General features: G+C 37.9%; 1 protein-coding gene across 4 annotated transcripts in view; it reads left to right on the top strand.

Moving 5' to 3' along the window:
• The window catches only part of LOC150080048 (uncharacterized), a 477066-nt gene that overhangs the window by 288277 nt on the left and 170957 nt on the right, over positions 1-17832 (top strand). For all 4 annotated transcript variants that reach the window (XM_090381622.1, XM_090381621.1, XM_090381619.1 and 1 more), the window contains one exon: positions 2538-2675. In XM_090381622.1, coding sequence (XP_090237748.1) covers positions 2538-2675 — 138 coding nt within the window. The remainder of the gene's footprint in view (positions 1-2537; positions 2676-17832) is intronic.

Genomic DNA, 17832 nt, shown 5'->3' with positions numbered 1-17832 from the left:
TGGTTTGCCAACTGTTTTTAGTAATTGGTTATCCAGTTTTCTCTCTGATCGCTCACTGAGGGTGATGGTAGACGGCTCTCTGTCTTCTAACTTCTCCACTAATGCGGTGTCCCCCAAGGTTCAGTTCTTTCCCCCACTCTTTTCCTCTTGTATATCAATGACCTTCTTCCATTGACTGGAAATCCTATCCATAGTTTTGCCGATGATAGCACATTGCATTCAACTTTCCATTTTGAGAAATCTTGTCCTGCTCAATCAGCTTCAACTTCTCAAAATCTGCTGCCAATTCCTTAAATGCCGATCTTCAGGTAATTCTCCAGTGGGCAAAGACAACTTAGTTGATTTCAACCCTGCTAAAACTCAGTCTTGTCTTATATCTCGCAAAAAGGATTCTTCTGCTCCTATGCTTATCTTTAGTGACACTCCGATTTCTAGGCAAAATGATATATCTCTTTTGGGGATTACCTGACTTCTAATCTCTCTTGGCACAAGCAACATTACAAATATTGCTTCCTCTGCATCTAAAAAACTTGGTTTTCTCTTTCGCTCTCGGCGTTACTTTTCTTCCAAACAGCTGCTCACTGTGTATAAATCGCAAATCCGCCCTGCCATGGAATATTTGTTCCCACATCTGGGTGGTGCCCCCAAAACCTCTCTCAGGCTTCTTGATTCCATTCAGAAGAGGGCAGTTAGGTTAATTAATGATTCATCTCTAACAGAGTCTCTCCACTCGCTTTCTCATAGACGTACTGTTTCTGCTGCATGGCCTCTTCTACAGATACTTCCATGGGCACTGTTCTTCTGAATTGGCTTCTATAATTCCCGCTCTCTCTTTCAAAACAGTCCGAACACGTGCCGCCACCAGCCAACATCCGTTTACAGTCCAGCTTCAAACCCACAGAACCAACGTTTCATCTTCCTCATTTATTCATTCAACTGCCGTTTTCTGGAACAACCTTCCTTCATACGTATTTCCTGAAAATTACAATCTACAGAAGTTCAAGTCCAATGTCAACAAATATCTTCTTTCGTCTTTTCAACCTCTCAACCCCAAGCACGGTACTAAGTACTATAGGTTCTAATACCTCTTGTGTTTGGGGTTCTCATAATAAAAAAAAAAAAAACCTTGTTTTTCACTCTTTTTCCTTTGCTTCCTTGGCCTAATGTTTCCAGTTGACGTGTCTTTTGGTGCAAACACAGTAAGAGCAGAATCTTTCTAACGAGCTTACTTCTTCAGGAACATACTCATCACTGCACTTGGGATTTTTTTGAGGATCAAAAATGTTGCACTACTCTCCACTGCAGGATGTCATCTATTTTCTCCATTACATCACATCCTTGCAAATCATTCTCTACTTTGTCGACCTTGCACAAATCTTCAGTTTCTGCACCTTCAGAGTCAATGCAATTTCTTCCAAACTTCTTTTGAGATCGGTCACTAACTTTGAGAACTCCTCTTCACTTATTGCCCGACCTTCATAATATAAGTTTTCATCATAGTGCAATTAGAAGAAAGATGCAACATAAAAATCAAAACACTATGTGTAAAAATCTAATGATATGTAATAGATACACTAATACTATCATGGGTGAATTTTCACCCAGATATTAATAATACTCAATGTTGCAGACCTTTATCAGGAAAAACAAGCACATGACTGGATTAGTAATAACATCAAATATGAATAGCTGACATGACCAGGTTGAGCAGTGTTGCCACAAAATTATAAACAAATGAAATTTCCCTTGGGTGAATTAAGGGTTAAATTGATTTTGTAGTATCCAATTAAATTGATTCTATAATATTCAATTGCTCAGACAAGATTACCCCTTTACAAATTCATGCTGTGACCGAAGTATAACTGAACTCCTGTGTGCATTGTCCTGCATTACTTCTTTAAACAGTGACTCCGTTTTTTCCCCTGGAATAGAAGTTAAGCTAACAGTTCTATAATTACTCATGTCACCCTTAGATCCCTCATTTTTGAAATGGGAATACGTTTGCAGTCCACGGGGACCTCCACTGAATCTAAAGATGCTCTCATAATTATGGCCTAAGGTTTAACTTCAGCAATTTCCCTTCCACTTTCCTCTCATTTGTCAGACTCGTTTTTAGATCCCTGTTAGAGTTTAATGAATGTCTGGAATTCCTCTCCTTAAACAACTCCTCATGTATAGATACCTATTCAGTTTGTAAGAACTTGAGCAAGATTATCAACAGTTAAACTGTCGATATCAAGGGGACCAATGTGATTCATCCTATCCCTTTCAGTGTTTATATAAATAAAGAAGTCTGCTGTTTTTCTTTGCATCCTCTGCTAAAAACCTTTCGTAATCTGCCTTAGCTTGCTTAATCTCCTTTGTGGCTTGATTGCAGACTAGTAGATATCCACCATAGGCTTCTGTATCACATAATAATTTATATGCATCCCATGCATTTTTCTTCTCTGATATGAGGTTCATTCGTTCGTTTGACATCCATTTAGATTTACATGTTGCATATATATATTTATTTATTTATTATTTTTTTTATTTAGCTTGAACTTGAACATGCATTACTAAATGGGGAAAGGAATGAAGAGGAGGATCAACAAAGAAAACAACAGCAAAGGTTAGAACAAGTGCAGAAGCAGATCCAGGTTCTAATTCAGCTGTCAGATAAGGCAAAACAAGAGGTATTTTTCTTGATATAATAAATTTACATGGGGATCTTGTAATTTACTTTTAAATTTTTTTTGATATGAAACATCCTTGGGGCATCTCAACCAAAAGTAAATCTGATTGGTCATAAAAATGTGACACAGTGATGTCATCTGCAGCTTCCACCAGAGGTGAATTATCCTAACCTGTATTGTTGCGATCATACAAGTATTTGTAATCAAGTACTTACATTGTTGCAATCATACTTCTTGCAATAATAACTCCAGGAAGTACAACAGTGATACTTCCTTCCTGCAGCTGCCGTTTGACTAATGTTGATTCGATAGAGTTAGTAGTGTCTCATGCCCGCTACTTACTCTACCAAATTTGTCACTAAATGGAAATTATGTCAATTACTTTACTTCCTAAATGATGCTAATGCCGTCACTAACATTGATTTGGTAGAGTAAGTAGCAGGCATGAGCCCACTGCTTACTCTACTGAATCAATGTTATCTAAACATCCTTCCAATCAACAGGATCTCGAATCACCCATCTACTATCTTTAGAGCCATCCTACTTTCAAATCTCAGCATTCCTCCCTGGAAACAGACAATGAACACAAGCAACATTTTCACATTAGCCCAACTGCTAACAGGAAGATTAGACGCTCCCAGTATTGATGGCTTGTTTCACTCTCGCTGAGAAGCCACCAGAATTGCTGAAACAAGACATCCTCTTCAAAGCAACTTAAAAAACCTGGACAGCCTAAGTCGCTTTTTTCCAGCAAACACGATAGAACTCTTCAATCAACTAAGAATTGAACCGGAAAAGTTCTGTAACAAAAAAGCCTACAGATTTGCAAGTCTTTACTGACTCTTATTGTCTCCTGTAATTGTAGTGCACAGCCACTTGGGTCAAAAACTGCATTTAATTTTGATCCCTTTTAACTATATATTGTTCAAAGATACCAAAAAATGTAAATATTCTATTATAAAATCATAATTACCCATGTATTCCAAAATTCTGTATTCAGCCTTTCAGGGTGAACTTCCCATGGACTTTGTAACCTTTTGCTCATGGGTCCACTTCACACCTAAGAATGTAACTCTCACCCTTCTAGCCAATGGCTGTCCCAGGGGTGTCTCTTCAGCAGAGAAATAAATTGATAATAATAATAATACAGCCATCAACTGTGCATGCTCAGCCCATGTGCCATTTTTTAAACTATTACATTATTTTCTTATAATGAAATGTTATTGGGAAATGAAATAATGAAAAATGACATTGGGAGTTTGCCGAGAGCCTCTTTCTGGTATTTTTAGACCTTGAAAAGGCATATGATGATGTGCAAAGAGAAAAAGTGTGGAAAAGTTTGGAGAAAATGGTAATAGTCAGGGAAGAGGTTGTGATGATTAAAAATATATATTCAAAGTGTGAAAGTTGTGCGAGGACATAATTTGGGAACTCGGATTGGTTTCCGTTTGTCACCATTACTTTTTATTATTGTCTTGGACCATATCACTGTAGTGGTGGATGATAAAAAGGTGGAACAGCTATGTTTGCAGATAAAGATGTTCTCTGGGTATACAAGGAGGAAGAATTTCAAGGGAAACTAATGCATTGGGAAAGTGTGGTCAGTGAGTATGATCTGAAAATAAGTAGCCCAAAGAGATGGTGATGGGCAGAGTGAGAGAAATGAGTGTAAAAGGGAAAAATTAGGGAATGAAATGTTGGAAGTAGTGAACCATTTTAAGTAACTAGGGAGAGTAATAACAAAGGAACTAGTTATTGTTGGTGACTCTGTTGTCAAGGAGATGGGGAATATACTATACACGAAGGATAGGTGGAACAGGACCAGGGTATATCTGCCAGGGGCAAAAGTTGATGACGTTGTAGAGCAGATATCATCTTTCAAGGGAACAAAAGGTGATGTTGTTGTACACGTTGGAACTAATGACATTAAGAGTAAGAGATCTGCAGATTTACTCAACAGGTACAAGACAATGTTGAAAAAAAGTCGCGAGTTAGGGTTGAATGTGAAAGTGTCTGCAATTCTGCCCAGACACGATAGGAGGGAGTATATGATGAGAGCCTTGTCTATCAATTCGGCCCTGGAGAGATTGTGCAAGGCTCAAGGGGTAGAATTTTTTCAGCCTGGTCGGAACTTAAATAGAAAAGGTGCAAGAATATTTGCTGATGCTATCAAGGCAGTTTTAGGTGGCTCGGAGGCTGATAGCTTGGGTGATACAGAGATTAAAAGGTTAATAGTGGCTGCAGGCAGAAGCAAAAGTGATTCTTGCACTGCTTCTATTAGAATGAGCAGCAGCCTGGAAAGCAAGGTAATGGAGATTTCCAGGACTTCTGGGAGTCATAGTGGAACAAGTAAATATATGGGCTGTGTTAGGGTAACTAAGAGTAGATACAGGTGCATGTATACTTGCATGTACAGCAATGCTGGGAGTATAGTTAATAAATTTGATGAGCTTGAAGTGCTAGTCAAGACATCAAAGGCAGATATTGTTGGGATATTAGAGACATGGTGTCACACAGACATAAGCAGTGCAGAATTGGAATTTGGGGAGTAATGTGTACAGGAAGGATAGACAGGACAGGAAGGGAGGAGTGGTTATGCTGTTAGATAAGAAACACAAATCTGAGGAAGTGCACCTAATTGATTTCGGTGTACAATGCAGTGTTGAGTCTGTTTGGTGTGAAATAAGCACTGGGAAAGGAAAAATAAGAGTAGGTGTGTGTTATAGGCCTAATGAATCTGATGAGTATAATGAGCAATTGTGCAGAGAAATAGTGGGTCAGTAAATTAGAATGTCTTATAATTGGGGATTTTAACTTTCCAGATATTGACTGAAACTTGTGGGTTGGTCACACCAGCAAGACTTTTGTGGATTTATTGGATGACTGTTTTCTACAGCAACATGTTTGAGAGGCAGCAAGAGGGAGTAATACACTTGATCTGATTATCAGCAGTGATTATTCATGCATTAAGAATTTGCAGATAAAGGACCCACTGGTTGACAGTGATCACAATGTATTAATGGGGGAATTACTTAAAGATGTAACTACCATCAAGGCTAATGGGAATGGCTTTTGCTTTCGTATAGGTGACAACGGTGGTCTGAGACAGTTTTTAAATTCTATACAGAGGATCAAATGAAGGTGTTAAAAACAGTGAATTCTAAATGGGAAGCCTTCAAGGAATTAATCTTGGAAGCTACTAAGCTTTTCATACCAACTAAGAAATACTGTTCAAGATATAGACCTAAATGGACATCAGATGAACTAATGAAGCTTGCGGCAGAGAAGACAAATGCATGGGATGCATATAAATTATCAGGAGACACAGAAGCACATGGCAGATATTAGCTAGTCTATAATCAAGTCACAAAGAGTCTGGGCAAGCGAAGGCTGATTACAAGAAATCCTTGGCAAAGGATGCAAAGAAAAACAACAGATTCTTTACATATGTGAACTCTAGAAGGAAGGTGATGAATCAGATTGGGCCACTTGATATTGGTAGTTCGACTGTTGATGATCCTGCTCAGATAGCTGCCAAACTGAATGAGTATGTTGCCTATACATTCACAAATGAGGAATTCTGTAAGGAAGGGGTGGACAGAAGTTTTCTGAACTCTAATAGTGAGCTAAATGATTTTGTAATAACAGAGAGCAAAAGTGGAAGAGAAATTGTTGATGTTAAACATAAAAAGGCACCTGGGGGTGGATGGAATCTATCCAGTTATATTGAAGGAGGCAGCCGAGGGAAGTAAAAAACCCTTAGCCATGATTATGAGAACATTCTTAGATTCAGGAGAGGTCCCCATGGACTGGAGATGTGCAAATGTATCCCCAATTCACAAAGGGGGTTCAAAGGGTGGAACAGATAATTATAGACCTGTTATTTTGACTTCTGTTCCGGGGAAAATAATGGAGTCTCTGGTTAAAGAAGTGATGCACAATCACCTAGTCAAGACTGCAGTGATAGTTCAGACACAGCATGGGTTTGTTAAAGGGACGTCTTGACTAACGAATTTGATTGGACACTATGATGTGGTCACAAGGAACTGAATGCGAAAAATAATTTTAATATCATATACTTGGATTTCAGGAAAGCTTTTGATACTGTTGCACATGGTAGACTGCTGTACAAATTGGAGAAGTATGGCATTAAGGGTAAGTTGCTATAATGGATAAAGGGATGGTTGAGTGGGACACGACATAGAGTGGTAATCAGTGGACACTGCTCTTCGTGGACAAATGTTACTAGTGGAGTTCCCCCGGGTTCGGTTTTGGGCCCATTGTTGTTTCGCATATTTATCAATGATATTGATGAAGGTATATCAGGTTTAATGTCTAAGTTTGCAGATGATACAAAGGTTGGCAGGGTTGTTAATGATAGTAAAGACAGTATGCTACTCCAACTGGATCTAGATAAGTTGGGAAAATGGGTTGAGAAGTGGCAACTGAAGTTCAACATTGACAAATGCAAACGCAAAGTACTGCATATGGGTAGCAATAACTGAAGAGAAACATACCAACTGTGTAGTACTACACTCAGGGAAGTGGAAAGTGAAAAAGACCTGGGGGTAATTGTGTAGTCAAATATGAAGTTTGCTGAGCAGCGCAGATGGGCTGCCGGGGCAGGTCATGGAGTTTGTTAATGATATATAGGAATTTTGCCAGCTGGGACAGGGAGGTGATTATCCCGTTATACAAGGCAATGATCAGGCCACACCTAGAGTACTTGTGTACATGTCTGGAGGCCTCATTTTAGGGAGGATGAAGAGTTGCTCGAACGAGTACAAAGAAGTTTAATAAGATTGGTGAGGGGAATAAAGTGGTGCTCTTACCAAGAAATGCTTAAGTTCTGTGAATTGCAGTGCCTGGAGAGTAGGCACCTGCGAGGTGATCTCATTGAGGTGTATAAGGCCTTGAATGGGTTTAGCAAGCTGAATGCTGATGGGATTCTTCGTCTTGCTCAGACTAAGAACCTGAGAGGTACAGTTTCAAATTGAGGTAAGGTGTAGTATAGATAGAAATTTGCCTTTAGCCAGCAGGTAGTTGATTAGTGGAACAAGCTTCCATCTTTTGTTGTAGAAGCTAATAGCCTAAATAAATTCAATTCTGAGCTGGACAGGCTGTTGTTATTTGGTTTTTAGGAGCATTAGCAACGAAGGCCATATTTCTCCGGGGATATGCGGTAGCCATTCCCTGACCTTTCTGCATCCTCCGTATTTGGTGGCTCACAGGCTCGAACCCCGGTCTAATCAAGAAGCACGTGCTACACACACTGCTGCTTCTGCCCACCTGGCTACGCAGGTGCCACTGGACAGGGGTTTGGAACGAATGGAGGGGTGAAATGGGAGGGTTTTTTTTTTTTGGCTGATGCTGCATAAACTCTTTCTTGCATCGTATGCCTCTACTAATGCTAAAGTATGACAGCCTAGGTGTGGAAATAACAAGGAGAATAGTAGCTAGTCAAAGAGTCTTCTTAATTTTAACAGCATGCTATGGGCTATTGAAGTTCTAGTGAAGTTTAATAAGCTGATAAATAGGTCATATTTTGTCCCTGTTTTGTTTTGACCTATGCTGCTGAGACATGGAGGATGAATAAAAAGGATACCAGTAGAATCCAAGCTTGCTAAAACTAAAAGAGACAAAATTATAAATATTGACATTAGAATGAACTTGGGAAAAGAAGTTTGAGGGAGAAGATGACTGCATCACATTTGAGATGGTTTGGACACATGAAGAGAATGAATTGGAACAGAATACCAAGAAGAATGTTTGAGATGAAAATGGAAAATAAGAGGCCGTGGGGAAAGATGGAGAGATTTTGGGAAGATTTGGAAAAGAATGGAATTGAGTGGGAGAGAATGACAGAAGAGAAATTTGGAAAGATAGAAAAAGATAGAAGGCTTTGATTCACCTGACCCAACCCTAGGTTGGAACGGTGAGGAAGATACAGAATGAAAACGTCATAATGAATTAAATGATATTGATATCAATTTAGTCTTCAACTTTTTATTCCATGTGTACTGTCAGATCTCTTAATTTGGTAAGTTAATAAATACCCTTAATGGTGAATTTCAGATTTCATTAGTGTAGGTAAAATCCATTTATTGACACTAATCTACATTAATACATTGTTTTTACATAGTTGATTTATCATCATACACATTTGAGAATTTTAGTCAAATGAAATTTCTTCATTTTATGTATTAATTTTCACAAAGAAAAGTATTGTATTTCTTCAAAACTACAACTAGAAACCTAAGAAAGAATTGTAGTTTTACTTGTTTATTTTATTTTATTTATTTTTTTATAGAAAAAATTATAGGTTAGCTTTTTGTAATAATGCAGATCTGAATAAATATTATTATATGAAAGTTATATCATAATTGCCCACTTATGTATGAAATTTCCAACTGTGACTGGTAGACATGTTATGGGGAAATTTTCATACATAAACTGGGGATGGGAAACTGTTCCAAGTTTTATGATCTTCAGATAAACTTAGCCATAATTGTATTATTGTTATTCCGAATTATTTATAATGTACATTAATCTGCCTCACCATCTCCTTTCTGGTTTGTTTCCTTTTATTTTCAAAACCTTTTATTTAAAAAAAAAAAAAACAAAAGACAAATAATTAATCTGAAAATCACAAAAAGAAAGGTTAGTCCTTTAGTTACTTTATTTTCCAGTTTAAAAGGTGTTAAGTGCATTAAAATTTCAAACATGTGCATCTATATTTCTGCTTATTATGTATCTAAATATTATTAAAAACATTTAAAAACTGTATTATATATTCCATAATATTAGTTACTTCGGTTTTCAGCATTATTCTATTTGAAAATTTATTTCAAATTTGGTGCCCTTTAGAGGGCATGAAATCTTAAATTATCTGTGTTTCTTCCTGCAGAATAATAGCAGGAAGAAACACAGATAATTTAAGATAAGATCATTTATTAATGTAGCTCTTTCCATGTAAGGTAGATCCATAACTTCATTAGTTATAATTTCTCGTTTATATCCATTTGGAGAGAATATGGAGTTTCATGTTTACTTTGTGAAAACAATAATAAATCTTTCAGAAATAACTAAGGCAAGATGGTGGGCATTTATTGAACTAGCGGGAGAGGAAAAACAAGTGACCTGAAACTTTAAATAAACACAACATTGGTGCTTGTCCAGCACCACGCCACACTACATTGGTGAGAAATGGCAGTTGAAATTTAACATTGGCAAATGCAAGGTACTGCACATGGGTAGCAGTAATGCCACAGTAACTTATCAACTGTATGCAGAGGGTAGAGGAGAATGAAAAAGTCCTAGAGGTAATTGTGCAGTTATACATGAAATTCTCTGAGCAGTGCAGAAATGCTGTCAGGACATCCAATGTAATTTTGTTAATGATTTAGATAAACATTGCTAGATTGCTTTGTATAAGGCTATAGTTAGGCTGCATCTTGAGTACTGTATACAGGGCTGGAGGCCTCATTTTGGAAAGGATATATATCTGCTGAAACGGGTGCAGAGAAAGTCAACCATGATGAAGGGAACAAACGGTTGCTCTTACCTAGAAAGGCTTCTATTTCTTAACTGCCATTTTGCAGCCAATCGGCTCGATTTTCATAGATCTTCTTGCAGTAGTTCACCCTGATGACTGTCGTTAATCACCCTACCAACCTTTGTATCATCTGCAAACGTAATATTAAGCCTGATTTACCATCATCAATATTGGACCAGTGGACAAAGGTAGTGGACCCAGCACTGAACCCTGGGAAGCTCTACTAATAACATTTATCCATGAACAGCAGTGCCCATTGATAACCACTCTCTGTCTTCTTCCACTTAACCATCCTTTTATGAATATCAGTAACTTAGCATTAGCTGAGGCATACGATGCAAGGAACAAGCTTATGAAGCATCAGCCAAAAAAAAAATAAAATGTAATTATGTACCAGGTACATAATTACTTTTTTTTTTTTTTTTTTTTTTGGCTGATGCTTCATAAGCTTGTTCCTTGCATTGTATGCCTCATAGTGTTACTGATAATGTCACAGTGGCAGCTGTTAAAAATGTTTTTACTGCAGGAACTCATTATGAAACTAAAATTATGTGCAAAGTTATCATTTCGTATATATGTTCATGAAGACATGTTGTATTATAATTCCGATACCTTTTCACTCATCCTTCATTTCCTTTTCGATAATGAGCAGTAAATTGTGCAAGAGTTACATCTTTTAATATTTTGCCCTGTTTTTCATATTTATCAAAAATACTAACTTTCCATATATCCAAAGATTCGCTATCAACTTGTTGTTCATCCAATTCAGCTTTTGATTTACATGATTTCTGATGCTCATGTGGCCATACCGTTGGCACATATTCAATTGCTCTCAAAGACATGGACATTGGATATCTTAATAAATACCAAGCTACCTCTTGTGAACTCATCTTCACAGAATTCAATACATCTACACTTAATGCTCATGTTAGATCAGTTACATCCATATCAGGATAATGAAAAAGGATTTTCCTTTGCTTGCGATTAGCTAATCTTCGATTGTCATCTGTGGCCATTGGTATCAATATACGACTTTGCGACATTGACTAAAAAGGTGCTTAAAATCGACATTCGTGTCGGTTTGCATTATTATTTTTATAACAGGTAAAAGTATGTTTGTGTTGCTGTAAATTTATTAATAATCTGAAGTTTTCTCTATAGTACATAATGCATCTATCATTTGGATTGCTTCTTCCATCCCACCTTCTTTTTCTTCTAATGGTGCAGAGGGTGCATTGCTCATCCATAATAATATATGTGCATGTGGACTGCCTCGATGTTGAAATTAAATGCGTTTTAAAGAAATTCACAACATAATATTTCCCAAAAGGACTGTAGGTTTTTGCTTTTAAAATTTTGAGTACTCAACAATTTTATTAAAGTATATGGTGCACGTTACGGGGTCTTCATTTATTAATGTAGCTCTTTCCATGTAAGGTAGATCCATAACTTCATTAGTTATAATTTCTCGTTTATATCTGAATTTGTATAACATACATAGTAATATGGGCATGTTGGTTCACGTGCATCAACGTCAAGAACATTGTGGGTTTTCTTAATTGACGAATCGTGGCAAACATATCTCGTTTACATTGACTCCAATAATATGCTGAACTGGGAATTGATTTTAGAAATGCCAAGTTAGACGCTAATGACTTGTTTATAAATTGTTTCGATTCCAATATAGAACGAGTAATGTTAGCTGTTATTCTTACTGATTTAAGTGCAATTTGCAAATTTTCTGTGGTATGCAATTGCATAATTTTCATTGCCACATATAGCAAATGTTGGGGAGTTACTCCATGACAATCAGATCTACGAATTTCACTCGATGCCATCATAAAGGGAGTAATTTTCAATCCATTTTTAAATTTTCGTGTATGTCCCAAATATATAGCTGGAAAAGAAAGTTCTTCTGCATGTATATCAAATATGAAACTTATTGGAGATGACCCGGTGCTATACATAAATATTTATCTTCAGACCATAATAATGTTTGTTATTGAATTATCAATAGTTCATCATCATTGTTGACAGGTTCCACAATTTCATCTGAATGTTCCTGTTCACTATCATCATTTGTCCCCAAGAAATCTTCACTCGCTTTTATGCCATAGAAATTTCTATTTCTATGGCATAAAAAATACTGTAACCATATTTTCACTATTTTTTTTCTGCACCCATCCTTGTAGATATGATGATTTATGTATGAGTTTTTGTTTTATATGTACATTAATGGCATAATCGTGATCTAATTCTCTAGGTAATTGATGAATCATTGTATTTACGTTAACTGGTACATTTATTACTTGTCCAATGATCCCATATTGTCCCTGTTCATAATGTAAATGACGAATTTGCATAAAGGCTAATCGTGGTGATATCAAAATCTCAGTTACAACATCCAGTGGAGGCAAATGAGTAAGATATTTTGGATATATAAATTCATTTGATGTGGCCATAGTTGGTATCTGTCTCTCTTTTAGTGAAGTATGGCATCTATTATATGTCATGAAAGTACTCGCTTCTTGTAAATGAAATTAATTTTGAAGTAATTCATAATGGTTTCAAATCAAAATGAAACCATAAACGATCACAAACATTAGAACTAAATCCAAATGGGTTTTTGTACGCCAATTTTTCAAACTCACTGTCAGCTCGTGTGGACACTATAGGGATGTAATAAGGAATCTCATTATTAGCCATTTCTAGTTTCGCTTCTTATCGTGCATGATATTTCTTCATTCGTTCTGCTGGAGTTTTAGATTCCTGATAAATATCATGCATAGTAGAACTCTGTGGTTGGCAAGTATCAGGCATAGTAGAACTCTGTGGTTGACAAGTATCAGGCATAGTAGAACTCTTTGGTTGAATTTCATTGTTATTCGGAATAGTTGGAATTTCTAATTTCCTTTTCTTCCATTCACGATATTCCTTCATTATTTCAGCTTGAGTTTTTTTGGGTGCAGTTTGAGAACTTCCAAGCATAACGAAACATTCTTGTTGCATTTCATCTGGATTCACATTTCTGTCCAACTTCCCTTTCTTTCTTTCACTATATTCCTTTGAACACTGGGCTGTAGATTTTGGCACAGTCACTCGCATATTAATCTGTTATACTGGAGTTTACTTCCTCGTTCAGGCTCATTGGGAGGTGTCCGCTATTGCATTGGGCTGGGCTTATCTATTTGTATCGGCTATATAACAAGCTCACTTCTTTGGGACACGTTGGAGGCTGGGGAATCTTTATTGAAGCCTGTCCCCGGGAAAAACAGCAGTAAACTTACGTGGCTGCCTAGTGGCTTTTATAGTAGGACAATGGTCTCGAGCCTTAAAAGATCTGTTCGGCCGTGTAGGGAATAGAACCCGCAACTTCGACCAGCGTTGTGTCTTTCACTACAAGACCCTATCGATTATAGTCAGATCTTGAAGTGCCGCAGTACTAGTTCTTTTATTCTAATATCTTTGTTCTGGTTGTCCTGTAGTAAGAGAATGGGTCTGAGGCAGGGATGCATAAACAAAACATGGTTTAATACAGGATTATATTAAAAAAAGATGTACATACATGGTTAATAAACAATAAAGCTTAAATGACAGTGACATGCAAATAGTAAACAATCTACCTATAACAATTTAGACGGATTATACATAAGTAGTTTGGTTTTAACATTGTTGAAAAAAAAACTGGTAACTGATGGGCCCTTGATGTATGTGTTCTTTGTGTGGATGGCTCATCTCTAGCTGGTACTGGAATGTGACAATTATTGGGTAGTCCCTTTAGGGGATAAACTAATTAAATTACTGTCAGAGAATCATAATGGGTGGCAATACTAAATGCTATTTAAGATAGCACATCATAAGATATGTCTTTACCTATTATGCATCATACTACCTACAGTGAATTAGCATTAGCATTAGTAGAGGCATTTGATGCAAGAAAGCAAGCTTATGCAGCATCAGCCAAAAAAAAAAAAAAAAAAACCCACTTCCACTTCACCCCTCTGTTCGTTCAAAATACCTGTCCAGCTGAGCCTTAAACTTATTTAGGCTATCAACCTCCACCACAAGGGATGGGAGTCTGTTCCACCAACCAACCGCCCGCTTACTAAAGGCAAATTTCCGCACATCTATCCTACATCTGTCTTTTCTCAATTTGAATTTATGCCCTCTCAGGTGATTTTTCTGAGCTAGAGGAAGAATCCCATCAGCATTGAGTATGCTTAAACCATTCAAGGCTTTATACACCTCTATCAGATCACCTCGCTGGTGCCTAGTCTCCAGACACTGTAATTTGCAAAACTTAAGCCTTTCTTCGTAAGAGCACCCCTTTGTTCCATTCACTAATCTTGTTGCCCTTCTCTGTACTCGTTCCAGCAGCTCTACATCCTTCTTGAAATGAGGCCTCCAGACCTGTATACAGTACTCTAGGTGTGGCCTGACCATTGCCTTATACAATGGAATAATCCATTGCCTTATACAATGGAATTATAATAGATGACAATACTAAATGTTGCACTATTTAGGATAGCATTAATAAGATATGTTTTAACCTATTAACAATGGTATAAAATCATATTACTGAGGAGGAATGCTTATGTATAACAGAGGGGAGATAATGTGACTTACCGAATAAAAGAACGAAGTGTTTTCCGGTGGGACAAAGTCTACTTGGCAATGCCGTATGTCCTCCTGTCCATTTTTCCTCTGCACCCTGTCCTTTCGCCTTGTCTGCACTTTTCTGACTGCCCTCTTACTCTTCTTTATGTCATTCTTATCATTTGACCTTCCGTCGGTCCCGTGCTCGACCTAGGATGGGAGGTTTACCTCTGAGGCTGCAAGTTGGAGCCAAATTGCGAAAGCGAAGCTCATGTTTCTCTGGACTCGCGGACCTAATTTCTTCAGAAGTGACTGTTATCTCGAGTTAGGACAACAATGACCAGAGGAAGTTGCTACCGTTTGAGGATGAAATTTGTATGCTTTCGGGGCAAGGTTTTGACAATAACTGATTTAGAAATCTAGCTTCGGAGAGAAAGCTGATAATACAGTCATGTTAGTTCGATAGTTACGAAAATGATAAAGTGACCAAAACACCTCTTTTGTGAAGGGAGCATAGAAAACAAGAAAAAAAAGGGGGGGGGGTGTATAAGGGGTGCTGGCGGGTTATTAAGTAAAATGCAGACATTTTACAAATCATGCTGATATAATTGTATAACGTAGCATAACACTGCCCAATTGTACTTGTTGTGTCACTGCAACTTGTTGCGTGCAATTGAGTTTTCTTTGAGAGAACCTTTCAAAGAGCACCACTTTGTCCCCCTCACCAGTCTTGTTGTCCTTCTCTGTACACACTCAAGCAACTCTACATCCTTCCTAAAATGGGGCCTCCAGACATGTACACGGTACTCAAGGTGTGGCCTGACCATTGCCTTGTACAACGGGATAATCACTACCTTGTCTCTGCTAGCAAAATTAGCATTAGTAGAGGCATTTGATGCAAGAAAGCAAGCTTATGCAGCATCAGCCAAAAAAAAAAATAAATAAATAAAAAATAACCACTTCCACTTCACCCCTCTGTTCGTTCGAAATACCTGTCCAGCTGAGCCTTAAACTTATTTAGGCTATCAACCTCCACGACAAGGGATGGAAGTCTGTTCCACCAACCAACCACCCGCTGGCTAAAGGCAAATTTCCTTACGTCTATCCTACATCTGTCTTTCCTCAATTTGAATTTATGCGCTCTCAGGTGATTATTCTGAGCAAGAGGAAGAATCCCATCAGCATTGAGCTTGCTAAACCTGTTCAAGGCCTTATACACCTCAATCAGATCACCTTGCATGTGCCTAGTCTCCAGGTGCTGCAATTTGCAGAACTTAAGCGTTTCTTCGTAAGAGCACCCCTTTGTTCCATTCACCAATCTTGTTGCCTTTCTTTTTTACTCGTTCTAGCATCTCTACATCCTTCTTGAAATAAGGCCTCCAGACCTGTATACAGTACTCTAGATGTGGCCTGACCATTGCCTTATACAAGGGAATAATCACCTCCTTATCCCTGCTAGAAAAATTCCTATATATCATCGACAATACACCGTGAGCTACTCTTGCAGCCCGTCTACACCGCTCAGAAAACTTCATATCTGCCTGCACAACCAACCCCAGGTCCCTTTCATTCTCTACCACTGTCAGTGTAGTACCACATAGTTGATATGTTGCTCTGGGGTTACTGTTTCCCATATGTAGCACTTTACATCTGTCAATGTTAAACTTCATTTGCCACCTCTCAGCCCATCTGCTCAACCTTTCTAGATCCTGTTGCAGTAGCATAGTGTCAGTAGTGTCCTTGACAACCCTGCAAACTTGGACATTAAACTTGATATACCATCATCGATATCATTTATAAATACAGAAAACAATAATGGACCCAATACTGAGCCCTGAGGGACTCCACTAATAACATTAGTCCACGATGAGCAGTGTCCATTGATTACCACTCTTTGTCTTCTCCCCCTCATCCACCCCTTTATCCATAGCAGCAATTTGCCTCCAATGCCACACTGCTCCAATTTGTGCAGCAGTCTTCCATGTGCAACAGTATCAAAAGCCTTTCTAAGATTCAAGTAAACAATATCAAAGTTATTCCCTGCATCCAGTTCTTTTGTGACTGCACCATAGTATCCAATCAAATTGGTCAGGCAAGACTTACCCTTAACAAAACCATTCTGTGTCTGAGCTATAACTGAAGTCTTGTCTAGATGATCCGGCAGTGCTTCTTTAACCAGTGCCTCCATTAATTTTCCGGGAACAGAAGTTAAACTAACAGGTCTATAATTACTTGTGTCACCCTTTGATCCTCCTTTGTGAATTGGGGTCACATTTGCACATCTCCAGTCCATGGGTACTTCCCCTGAGTCCAGGGAAACTCTCATTATTATGGCTAAGGGTTTGCTTACTTCCTTTGCTGCCTCCTTTAATATAACCGGATAGATCCCATCCGCCCCAGGTGCCTTTCTTGTATTTATCTTCAATAATTTTTCCTCCACTTTACTCTCAGTTATTACAAGATTCTCTAGCTTACTGAAAGAGTTGAATACACCTCTGGCATTCCCCTCGCTGAATAACTCCTCATGTGTGAATGCCGATGCAAAATATTCATTCAGTTTGTTAGCTACCTGAGCAGGATCATCAACAGTTGACCCATCGATATCAAGTGGACCTTTCTGATTCATCCAATCTGATTCATCCCCTTCCTTCTAGAGTTTACATAAGTAAAGAACTCTTTGCTGTTTTTCTTCATCCCTTGCCAAAGATTTCTCGTAATCTGCCTTAGCCTGCCTAACCTCCTTTGTAACTTGGTTACAGATCAACTTATATCTATCATAGGCTTCTGTGTCCCGTGTTAATTTGTATGTATCCCATGCATTTTTCTTCTCTGCCATATGTCTCATTAGTTCATCTGACATCCATTTTGGCCTAAACCTTGAACAATATTTCTTAGTTGGTATGTAAAGTCTAGTAGCTTCCAAGATAAGTTCTTTGAATGCTTCCCATTTTGAATTTGCTGTTGGTAACATCATCAGTTGGTCCCACTGTATAGAATTTAAATACT

The sequence above is a fragment of the Mastigoproctus giganteus genome, chromosome 9 (genome assembly GCF_048544385.1).
Source record: "Mastigoproctus giganteus isolate SK-2022 chromosome 9, ASM4854438v1, whole genome shotgun sequence".
Taxonomy (NCBI): domain Eukaryota; kingdom Metazoa; phylum Arthropoda; class Arachnida; order Uropygi; family Thelyphonidae; genus Mastigoproctus; species Mastigoproctus giganteus.
The sequence above is the reverse complement of the archived record's forward strand: the minus strand, read 5'-3'. Positions and strand labels throughout refer to the sequence as shown.